This window comes from Artemia sp. Qi Xiang Cuo, chromosome 13 (genome assembly GCF_049724085.1).
Source record: "Artemia sp. Qi Xiang Cuo chromosome 13, ASM4972408v1, whole genome shotgun sequence".
In the NCBI taxonomy this organism is placed as follows: Eukaryota; Metazoa; Arthropoda; class Branchiopoda; order Anostraca; family Artemiidae; genus Artemia; species Artemia sp. Qi Xiang Cuo.
In genome coordinates, this window is record NC_142806.1 from 7,683,164 (window position 1) to 7,695,542 (window position 12,379).

The 12,379-nt window shown below is 36.2% G+C and overlaps 1 protein-coding gene across 1 annotated transcript; it reads right to left on the reverse strand.

Moving 5' to 3' along the window:
• Positions 1–373: 373 nt before the first annotated feature.
• Positions 374–9,341, reverse strand: LOC148944892 (uncharacterized). Its single transcript, XM_089098884.1, has 3 exons — positions 8,760–9,341; positions 5,166–5,486; positions 374–499 (listed from the first exon to the last, which is right to left on the reverse strand). The coding sequence occupies exons 1-3, from the start codon at positions 9,339–9,341 to the stop codon at positions 374–376; spliced, it is 1,029 nt and encodes a 342-aa protein (XP_088955010.1).
• Between the last annotated feature and the right edge of the window lie 3,038 nt (positions 9,342–12,379).

Below are 12,379 nucleotides of genomic sequence, written 5' to 3' on the forward strand. Positions count from 1 at the left end.
TGAAACTACCTCCAATTGAAGCTTTTTACAATTCACTGACCAGCAGTGAATGCACAGCCGAGGAGTATGAGTTTGCCAAGAAGGTGTAAGGGGAATTGTAAAAATGGGTGGGATTATGGTAGACTGTACTTGGCCAGTGACGTTCTAACTCTGTTGGATATAGTCTGTAAGAACACAGACCAAATCTATTCAGAGTTCGGGTTAGATATAGGCTACTATTTTTCCACACCCCATTTGGTGATGGATTTGATTTTAAAAATTAGTAAACAGTAAGTCATTTCCCATTTCAATCTATTTAAAGCCTCCCTTTTTAAACTCTCTCAAGAAGTTCCAATGTCCCTGAAATTCTTCCCTGCGTCCCCGTCCCACCCAATTAGGGGAAAGAGCCTGCTTTTCGTTTGGCCCTGAATGGTTGGCCAGAAAGACGATCTTTGACAATCTGTGATCTTCCATCTACAGAGTGAACCCTAGCTGTCTCAAAACATCTCTGGCTATAGCCCTAGAAAGTCAGATAGAACCACATTTTTTTTGTAAAGCTTACTTTTTAAAATGCGGTCAGTCAGATGGGTACCAAAGGCTTACCATAGACAAGTCCTCTGGATAATATTTAATACACCTTTTTCGGTTTTTTTGAGTACTTACGTTTCAGAACCATACTTGACTGATGCCATCACCAAAGCTTCCAATGTTCTAATTTCAGTTTGCAGAGTTGTCGTCCTATTCATCCAAATTTTTTAGATGATGAAAAATCACCCTATGCCTTGGCTATTACACTCTTAACATTTTGACTTCCTGCATCTTCAATCTGCACACACATTTTGTGTTTTGTTTTTTTAGTTTAACATCTCCGTTACCATTTCCTGAAAATTCCATCTTAATACCCGTATAAGTTGTGGTCTTGCAGTCGAAGTTGTATTAACAGTAGCAGCATGCAAATAGTGTTTTTGGTTAGTCCAACAGCCCTTCAAACATCTTCCGAAAGTTTTATTTTAGAATTATAATAAGTTACTGAGTTATTTTTGATATACCTTTTTGACACCATAAATTCTCAGAGTGTGTTTTAATTTATTGAAAATTCCCTCTAAATATCCCCTGAAAGTGTCACCTTAATACCGTTAGCCTCAGTAGGCGCAGTACTTGTAGCAGTAGTAGTAATTGTCGCAGAAGTAGTTGGATGCACTTATTACCTTTTAATTAGTTCAACGCCACAAACCCCTCAAAAATAAAAAAATCTGAAAGTTTCAACTTAATACTCTACGCCGTTCCTGAAATATTGCTCATACCCCCTTTTGACAGCATTCATGTGTTTAGTTTGCTATGATTTAGTTTACTATCTCCCTCAACATTCCCTGAAAGTTCCACCTTAACTCCCTTAGCGTCAGTCGTAGCTGTAGTAGTATTAGTAATAATAGCAGTAGTAGCAGCATGCACAATGCACTGTTTAGTTTTTCAACATCTCTTTCAACATATCCTGTAAGTTTAAACTTAATACCCAAAGCAGTTCTTGGGACGTTGCCGATATATCCTTTTGATGACCAGCATACACATACGTCAATATCCCCTAAAAGTTTCACCTTAATACTCTTAGTCTCAGTAGTATTAATTTTAATAACATTAGCCATAGTGGAGATCTAAGGTCAATTAAGGCTCTCTTTCCCAAAAGCAAAGATTATGTGTAACCAATGAGTGAGTTGCATATCTTACAGCCCTTGCCCCAATGGATGTGGGAGGAGGGGTTATCCTTTTTTTTATTAACAAATGGGTAAAAAAAAAAACATACAGATCTCCATATAATGCTAACAAAACAAAACTGCATATAATACCAACAATATCAAAATAGTTCCCGACGCATATTAGCGTGTTTGAGATGACCCAAAAAAAGGAACACTTCAACTACTTATACACTAATACACTTCCTTGGGGAAATAATACTCTCTGACTCCTCCTCTCCTCCCCCACCCCTACTAAACAATTAATCAACATTCTAAGGATAATACATTTTTTTACAGGGAACTTAAAGGAAATCAACACTCATACTGTATGATTCATCATGCTTCCTTTCATATACCGACAATCACCTCAATCAACACACAAGAAAATTTTTTCTCTTATAACATTCACTAGCATATAGTTACTCCCCGATCAATCTCCTTATCTGTGTCTACAATACTGGTTAAAACAAATACATCGCAAAGAAGCACGAAATTCCTCAAGAACTTTCTTACCTTTTACTTCCGCCGGAAGCCTGTTCCATACTTCAGGACCAATATACCTAATAGAAAATTTAGATCTGGTAGTAACTGGAACCGGCGTTTTAACCAATTCAATATTTCTAGTTTTATAAATATGGTCCCTTTCATTATGCAGTTTCGAAAAACATGCAGGTAACAAATTAGAAAAAAATTTATACATATACAAATTTACATAACATTTAACCAAACCAAAGAATGGTAAAATTTTTAATTGGTGATACCTCAATCTTACCGAATTCTGGGACAAGTCATTGGTCAAAACTCTTACAGCTTTATTTTGTAACACACGGAGCGGATACAAATGGCTAGTGAACGTTTACGATCAAACTGTAACACAGTACAACAAATATGGATGAATAAGAGAAAAATATAACATTCTAATAACCTTTTTAGGAAAAAAAAATTTCAGCTTCCGCAGAGTTCCAACATTTTTGGCTAATTTAGTACTTATAAATGCAATATGATCTTTAAAACTTAGGCATTCATCTACCATTAAAAAAAAAAAAAATATCATGTGAGTGACGTCACACTTACATACATTACATCATTTTCCCAGGGGGTGGTCGTATCGTTTTTATTATATATGACATATGCAAAATTATAGAAGATGAAAAATTACTCTGAACAGCAAGAAGAAGGTATCGAACAAGAAAAAGCAACAATATCATTGAATTGCAAACAAAAATGTAACTTAAAACTAAAGAGTAACACGATAATTATGCTATTATGGAATTTAAATATTTCAGAAAATTACGATTGGATAAGGGACGCGCTATGCAGTAAGGAGGAATAGAATCCACGACGGAATTTCGCGAAAACACAGGATGGTTGGCCCCCAACCCCCATTACACTTCCTGGCTGAAGGGCCAAGAAACGGAGATCAGCACCGCCGGTAGGGACTGTAAAGTCCAATGCCGTATTCTTTACCTTATTTTTTATTCTTTATAGCCTTGTTATAACGACGAAGGGAAATTCAACTTTTGTATTCTCGATACCAAGCCAAAATTTTAACCTGTAACTGTTCTGACTGTTATTGAGTTAGGACCACAGTAGAGAAAATATACAGTATCGACAAAGGCTATACTCTCCCTTACAAAGAAAAGTGAAAAACATTTAAAACCACACAAGATTCATTCTCAGCCTTCGCACATGCGCGATTCTGATGTACACACCAGGATAAACCTATGAATGCCGAGTAGCAACTGAACAAGCCTGTGACGAAACGGCTCAGAGCCTCGTGACGCGGTATAAAATGTTTGGAAAAGAAGACGATACAGGTTCTACAGTGTTCAGGACTAATTAAATTAATTACTGGAAGGTAGTATCTTGCAAAAGTATGTGCTGCAGACCAGTCAAATTACTATAGAAACACTTAAAATATTCCAGAGATAGGAAAGAAGGGAGAGGAGTCAGAGATTGACACGTATTTGGAAACTTCTAGGCTGCATCTACTAGGTTTCTCCAGGACATGTCTAGAATAGAGATTTAAAAAGCATCTTGCTGAAGATACGGCATGTTAATATGAAGATACAGCGATTTAATATTATTAAAGTATTTTTCTGACGTGGTGTGAGTTAATATTCTTTTTTTTGAAATATGAACAGCTTGTGTCAAAAATCCGCTACTGGTACTTGTTTCAGTTTTCATGTGTCTGCAAAAAGCCAGCAATCGCATAGCTGAGCAGGAAGCGGCGGAAATAACTTAAACTGTAATTTGACCATTAAGTCCTGATCAGACATCTACTTGCATAAGCCATTTTAAAGTTTATTTTATAATCAATCGTTCTAACCTCAATGGAATACAAAAGGTCTGGATCATAGATTGGTCGGAGCAGCATTGCAACATCGTGACGTCTTCTGTCCCAGATTTGACCCAGCTTCTGTCGGGGACACAAAATTCTTTATTTATTGCCCATTTTTAGCAGTCCAAGTCGACGTTAAATGTCCACTGCGCGGCCCTTCCTTGACGTCTCCCCTTCCCTATTTCAATCTTCTGTGCCATCAAAAATGCATGTCCTGGACATGTCACGTCCAATGCCCGTCCTGTGTCCTTTTAAATCTCTCAAATCATATGAAAAGTTTTTTTTTTAATTTTCATCCAGAAATTTGGACTTATCCACTCTCAGCTGAAGCAAGGGACGATATATACATGCATTAACGATTAGGAGGAGACATTCGAAAAGTTAGCATAGCGTACGTCACATCCCATTCATCGATCCCACCCAAAGTGAGCGTTCTCTACCCCCTTTTTTAGATGTAGAGAAATATTTTATTTTCTATTGGATAATAAAGAATTTGGTATTTCCAATAAAAAATATTTTATTTATTGAAAAAACGCTATATATTCAGGCTATCAATTTGCTTTCACATTAATTACCAATCTTCCTAAGAATTTGTGTAAAATGGACCAACAATTGTTTATAGCAGACTAAAAGAATTTACAAAAAAAGAAAAAAAGTAGGATTATTGATTGAGTGAACATAAGAAATATTCAAACATTAACAATTACCTTCCAAATCTTTACCCTTAAAATGTGAAAAAATTGTAATCTTAATAGACCAGTAAATTTTTTTAAACCGGAGGGAGATCAAAACTTCCCGACCCATTGATCTGACAGTTTTTAATAGTCCATTTAGTTTCTTCAAAACATTTTAAAAATATTTATCGTTAAATTAAATGCATACAGGCTGTTCACCTTAAAGTAGGACAAGCTCAGAAACTAAAGTACCATTTTTTTTAATGTTTATCTATCGTGGAGAGAAAAATATTAGTACAACCTTTAGGGAGTTCATATTCCTTTTACTGGCTGTGCTGAAGTTTAGGTTCGAACAATTCAAACAGCCGCCCCCAAGTTGTTTTTATATGACATTGAAGTTCAATTTAGCCCAAAAAATATAGAATACAGGAAACTTACTGAAGTTGCATCCGGTTTTTTCCTATATACATGTGGCAGTGGAAGCTTGGAAATAAGTTGAGAAGACTTTGGATCATTATTTTCCTTTTCAACAGCGCTGCTTTTAATTTGAAGGTCATTGAATGATTTATTTGAACTGAAGCCAGCATAAGAGTGGTCATTTGATGAATTTGGCAAAGTACGTGACGGAGGTCTCAATTGTCGGATGCGTACAGCAACAGGACGCTCTTTAATATATCGAGTCACAGGACTTGAGACGGTTGCAAGCTTGGGATTAGTTGTCAGTTTAGGAATTCTGGATTTTGCCTTTTCTTCAACAAACTGGAAAGCAAATTGAAAGTTAGATTTAAATGCAGAATGCACTTCGTCAGTACCACGAACGAACTTAGTATCATAAGAAATTTTGACATTCTTTTATTATTATTATTAAAAAGCTAATTTCAAGGCGTATTAAATAGTTCATACCTTGTGTCGAATTAGCAAGCAATTGCACAGACATAATACAAGATCTATCCTCATATTATTATTTACTCTGTCTGCACTTCTAAAATCACAGCATATCTATTCTGTCAATTCTTATTAGTTACAAGATCCTTTACTTATCTTGTAATAAAAGGATCTCCTGTCTAACGTGTCATATGTATACAGTATTCAAATTGGTAATAAGCTACAACAGCGAAAAGATGATCACAAAGTAAAATAGTTTGTTTAAAGCTCCAGTGAAGCAGCAGAAACAAAGACTTAAGGTAAGTTCAATACTTACTGTTTCTTAAGGTCACTAAATTTAAACCTAACAGCTCTTAAAACACCACATAAGGCTGGAGGCATGTCATCTTTTAAGCGGGGCAAATACTTTTTTCTTCTAGCATAACATCACGGTTATATTTCATCCTATTTAAAGGAATCTTTTTGTAAGATCCTTTTTTTCATGACTGACCTATTTTAGGCAACCGCACGTTCACTATATGCAACTAGGATCTACGATAAGTTTATCTTAGACGGGCAAAATACAGTAGCTTTGCAAGTGGGAAGGTGAAAAAGGGTGACTACAATCCCCCGAGAAAAAATAAAATAAAAATCACGAAATATATTTAGAATGGTAGTTTTTGACAGTAGATAGAAATACTGAGACACGGGTACTATTTTAAGAGGTGGCACATTTTCGGAAGAATAAACATCCTAAATAGATGAAATATTTCAACTAGAAGAACTTGCACCAACTATTGTAAAAACCTCTGCCAGCTTCATTCAGCTCACTAAATCACTATGAAAGCGTCGAAGCATAAACCTCGCTACGAAAATTAGATTCTACGAAGTGATTATCTGAAGCACTCTCCTATACGGGTATGAAACATATATGTCTTTGATGGCGATTGCTGCCGTTACATTCTACGAGTCCAGCGCCGTACTCGGGTGTCCAACAAGGAAATCCATGAGCGCTGTAAACAACAGTACCCAGCCTCGGAAATTGTTAAGAAAGGACAATTCTTGTTGCTGGGCCATTGTCTAAGGAGTGAAGATCACGGCTGCATCTCGAAGTCCGCTATAAAAGAACAGCTCAAATTTTGAAAACGCTGTTCTGGAGACCAAAAGAAATATTTGCAGCCAACGGAAAGAAATGACGCAGAACCGCCTGGAGGCTTCCATCTCTTCTGTCGACTCTGTCAAAGTCATTGCACGTTATCGTGCCCCATGGAAGATGCCTGTTGGTGAAATTATGGATATAGAGCGAGGAGGTGTAGCAAAGCGTCTAGTTCCCGTCAAAAGTAAGTAAGTAAGTAATGCTTGGCTAGATCAGCTATATAATAGACTGATACCAATAAAAACCCCAAGTAGGATTACGTACAATTAATAAAAGCGTCATTTCAAATGACTTAAACTCTTTTTCTTATGATATGATCTGCCACATGAGTAAAATTTACAAATTGCGTGAGTAAGTTTTTATTTTATTTTACGCAGAAATAACTCAGTAATTACCTGATTATTTACACACCTTTTTTTTTACAAAGTTTTGAAAGGCAATGATTATATAAAATTTTGTGTTAGAGTATTTTCCAATATGGATTTCAAACCACCTCTTCCCCTCGCACAACATAAAGCTGATTTTAGGCATATATTTTTTAAATATTCAACGGGGTTCATGATTCGTAATTACAGGGGGATTCCTATTTGCAATCGCTTCAAAGAGATTACCTCTCTCCGTATTAGATATTAAATACAGGCTTTCAAAAAAAATTCATAGAGTACGGATATGAAAGAAATCAGAACACAGTCTCGTCTTGCTTATCCTTTATTGAGTTTTAACGAATCTCCTGTAAAGTCTGTCTGATTTAAGATACAAGGATAACTTATGATCACGACGATTTGTAAGAAATAGCGGCAGCAACGATTTTCAAATTGTCAAAGACAATAATCAAAATGTGTTGTAAAAGAAACGAATGCATTTCAAATTCTCTTCCTTTTTTTACTTTACTTTTTCTGTTGCGATCCAAATTAAACGAGTTTCAAATTAAGCTTCAACTGAAGATGAAGATAGAGCTTTTTTCCGTGTCAAATCAGTCTTGAATAGCTTATACTATTATTTTCAATAAGCGGTGATGATCTACGATTTTTTTTCTTTTTGGATTAAAAGGGCAAAATGCTCCGTAACAATAGCTTTGGAGCAGGCACACAAGTAGTTCCACATTTTCTTAAGAAACGTTCACTTTTGTCTATTTTGACAAATCCCCCACCCCTCAAAAATATCCAGGAATTTCCAGGTTTGTTCACCCCAAGGTAAAACAATACTAATAATGCTTGTAAATAAAAATGAGCTTTTTATGCATTGATCAAGCATCTGAACAAAACAAAGAGAATATCGAATATAAAATAAGGATAAATCTAATTCATAAGAATAGAAAAACCTCAAGAATCGCTTTAATTAAAATTAGCCAATTTGTCAGGAAATTTAATCGATTGCTGTTCTTCATCTCATCAATCAAAATTATCAAACTATCAAAACAGACCGGCCTAAAAAAAAGAGACAAAGATTCTATAAGGCCAATGTAATTATCAAGGACAAAAGTCACCATTTCTTAGTTTTTAAGGTTTTAAAAAACTTTTCAAATGTTTTGCTTCCTTCGTGAACGAGCACTGGAAAGGGATTATTAAAGCAGCTTAAGTCGAAAGACACGATCACAGTTGCGTACGTGTGCTATCTTAGCGGAGGGCCGGGGAGGGCTCAAAATATAAAGCGCATTAAAGGACAAATAGTAGTCACTTAACTTTGGAAGCCGTAACTAAAAACAGACAACAAATTCTGACTTAATTCATTTTAAAACTGCATTCACTGCAATTGCTTTAGCCCTCTACAGAGGGCTATTTTCTTTCGTAACAAAGCCAGGTAAAGCTTCAATTTCAAAACCTTATTCTCTGATTCAAAAAAAAAAAAAAAAAAAAAAAAAAAAAAAAAAAAAAAAAATGATCCAGCTGATCATAGTAAAAAAAAAAAATTATTATGAAGAAGGATATGGAATTTGCGATCTGGAAAAAGAAACAAACGAAAAAATATTGTTTTTTAGGTATTTGCATTTCAGCCGTAATCTAATATCTTACCAGTTTTTGTGCCACCTTCGTTGTCATTGAGCTAGGAGTTCTTGGCTTTGAATGGCTGGATGAAGCTCCCTTTGTAAAAGTAGTAGAACGAGGGGTTGTTGGTGGGGTTTTATAAGTCAAAGGTGTAGATTCTACCGGCATTGGACAGACTGTCTTTAAGTGTTGAGGAATCGTTTTCTCTTTTTTAGCAGAATTTTTCCATCGAAGAGGAGTGCTTACTGGCGTAGAAAATTTTTCTACTATTGGAGTATTGAGATTCGGTTTTTTATTTTCTACAGGAATGCCATTCTTTTCAGAATGAATTGGTTTCATCTCCTCTAAATGGCCAACAGAGGAGATAACTTTCTCATCTTTAGGTTCTTCTTTAGTTGCACCTGGTAAAGACGGGCTAACACTAAGGAAAGATTCAAATGGAACGGAGTTCAAAGAATCCCTTGGAGTTTCATAAGCTGTCGAAGGTGAAATTTCCGTCATATCAGCAATAGCAAAAAATTTCTCCTTTCGTGTCATTGTGTCATCTAAATCTTTAATTGGTGAATATTCGGGTTTACCTGTAACATATAGAATTTTTACCGCTTGCATGATTAAGGGCACATTTTGGCACAGAGATAATACACTTTTAAAACCCCATTATAAAATCATGAATGGTAATAATACCAGAAGCAACGTAAAAATCCTCAAACATTCTGTAAATTGCAACATTCTTACAGCAAAATTATACACTAACAAAAGAAAATAAAATTAAAAGAAAGTGCTTAAATACATTATTAGGTGCACTGGAAAGAAAATAAAAGAGGTAAACTGCTGAGTAATCCAATATACAGTACGATTAATAATAATGAAACTAATATGTTATTAAACATATCTGTGCACGGGAAATTGGCTTACTTTGGGGAGGCTTCAATCCACAATAATATCCAAAGCCCCTCCTAAAAGAGTGTGATATATTTACACATAATATCGGTTTTCTGCGATCTTAAACTCCTGTTTCCTGAAAAGTTCTCTGATAGTATCCCTTCTAACATGCTGGTTTTGCGTATCGAATGTGAATCAATAATTTTAATAAACCTTTTTAGAAAAAAAAAGAAACAAAAAGCCAATGTAAATTTGTTGGTAAGTTTTATAATTTTAATAAACCTTTTTAGAAAAAAAAAGAAACAAAAAGCCAATGTAAATTTGTTGGTAAGTTAACACGAATCGTCTGATAGAAGCTACAAGGTCCGAGTCCACAAGGAATTATCTTCACGTAGTATATTGGATACTGGTCGCAGACAGGGTTCCATGCTCAGTCCCCTCTTTTTCATGCTATTTTAAAGTGAGCTCAAAATTAGCAGAGATTCCATCCAAAATCGATTTTGCTAATGACTTGATACTATGGTCAGAAGAAGGAGGCATGGACAAAACTGTACAAAACATCAATAAAACCTCTGAGGAGTTAGCTGCCATTTCTACTACATTTTACCTCCCATTTCAGCGTCGAAAAAAAAGCAATCATGTTCAGCAACAAGATATCCATCTTGCCACCAAGATTAATACTCAACAATATGAAAAGCGGGTACGAGGACGCACCTGAACAAGCAGGAGTATACCAGAACCGGAATTTGAGTTAGCAAGATCAAACTTCAAGCTTTCCTTCAGTCACAAGAAAATAGTCTTGGTCCTGTACTTGAGTCAATACCTTTAGCCATAACCACCGACATTACAGATGTTTTAATCAAGAAACTGAACACAGGACTCCTTGATACAGCTAAGAAAATCTTGGATCACAAACCTAAAACAGAGAAGCCATGGATCGCAGATGGTATTCTCAATCAATGTGACCAAAAATGAAAGATTTGCAACAAGGAAGATCGGGAGAAGCAGGATCCGAGCAGCCATAAGAGAGTACATACGGGAGAAATGCGAATCCTGCGAGAATGACTTTAAATCAGGATACAACCACAGGATTCATAGAACAGTCAATGACCTCTCCACGAAAAAATTCACCGCTGTGACTACCGTCCTGGATGAGGATGGTAGTCTCCTGAGTGACAGCAAGGCTATTAAAGAAAGATGGGAAAGTCATTTTGAACAGAAATTGTATCCACTACTTACCTGCAACACTCCTTTGATATCAGGATTTCCCTTGCGGAAATCGACCCTAGTACCCCGCCTTTACTAAGTGAGGTAAAAGAGGCCATTCACAGTCTCAAAAACAATAGAGCTCCTACCCCTAATGGCATCCCTGCCGAACTACTCAAAGTTGGATCCTTGTGCTAGAGGATATACTACATAAAATAACCTTCACCATGAGGTCGACAGCCAATTTCCCGAATACTTAAAAGAAGGTTATTATTGTACCACTCCACAAGAAAAGCCCTAAAAATGACTGCGAAAACTATCGGCCCATACGCCTTACAAGTCCTAAAAGCTAAAGTCATAACAATGATTCTTCTAAGCCGTATCAGAGTCATAACAGACCATATTATCAGCGACTATCAGGCTGGGTTTTCAACTCGACCATCTACCGCTGAACAAATTTTTGTAGTAAGCCAAGTCGCAGAAAAGCACCTTGAATGTGGCAAAGAAATCCTCCAGCTATTTATTGATTTCACCAACAAGGCATTTCTCTTACATGTTTTTGGTTGTGTTAACTATATTTTCGGGACTACCATGGTGGGCCAGTATATCCCACAAGCTATCTCGCCATACTAGATCAAAGGCCTGTTTTCAGTTCTTTTAAAAAAGCGTCTTATTGTTCTAATTAAATGGCCCTTGTGTTTCAGGGGTCATTTTAAAGAATTGGGACAAAATTCAAACTTTAGCGTAAAGAGCAAGGTGTTGCGGAGGGAGCAACCCCCTTTATATACGTAATAATTTATGTTCGTTTTTAGTTTTATTGTTGCTCTTTACTTTCAGTTGAAAAAACTCTTTTTTATTGAATTTCTGATTGTTTTTTTAAATAATTCCAGGAAATCTGGCCCCACCTCCATGGATAAATCCTCTCCCCATTGGAATATCCTCTAGATAATTCAATCCCGGTGAAAATTTACCCCCAGACAATTACTCTTAAACAATCCGTGCGTAAAATTGAGACAGAAAATAGAAAGCAACACATATAAAAAGAATTTTGCATAAGAATTCTGGCAAATTCCCCCAATGCATAATTTCCCCTGACAAGTTCACTCCCTGGAAACTTCCCCCATGGAAAAATTCACAGCATAAAATTTGCCCCCCCCCCCACCCGAAAATGTATGCATACATCCAAATAACAAATACTATGTGTAAACAATGGGCAAAATTTATAACACACCGCCCTTGCCCCTGGGGGTGTGGGGGGGGGGGGGTCATGTTATAACCAAAGGCATATTTATTAGAACAAAATGGCTATCCCAAATTTTGATCGGACGATTTTGGAAAAAGGAGAGGGGGAGGGGGCATAGTTGCCCTCCATTTTTTTTGGGCATTTATAAAGGGCATTTGAACTTTTGATTTCCGTTCGAAAGAACCTTCTCCCGATATTATAGGACCATTGGGTCGAAACGCTCGCCCCTGAAAAAAAAAAAAAAAAAACGCATCTACAATCTTGCTTCTGGCAAAAAAAATACAAAATTCCACATTTTTGTAGATAGGAGCTTGAA

Coding starts and splice junctions, on each gene's coding strand:
- LOC148944892 (XM_089098884.1), bottom strand. CDS start 9,341: ATGCAAGCGGTAAAAATTCTATATGTTACAGGTAAACCCGAATATTCA. Junction 5,487..8,759: donor CGAAGGTGGCACAAAAACTG/GTAAGATATTAG, acceptor TTTGCTTTCCAG/TTTGTTGAAGAAAAGGCAAA. Junction 500..5,165: donor AAAAACCGGATGCAACTTCA/GTAAGTTTCCTG, acceptor CTGACTTTCTAG/GGCTATAGCCAGAGATGTTT.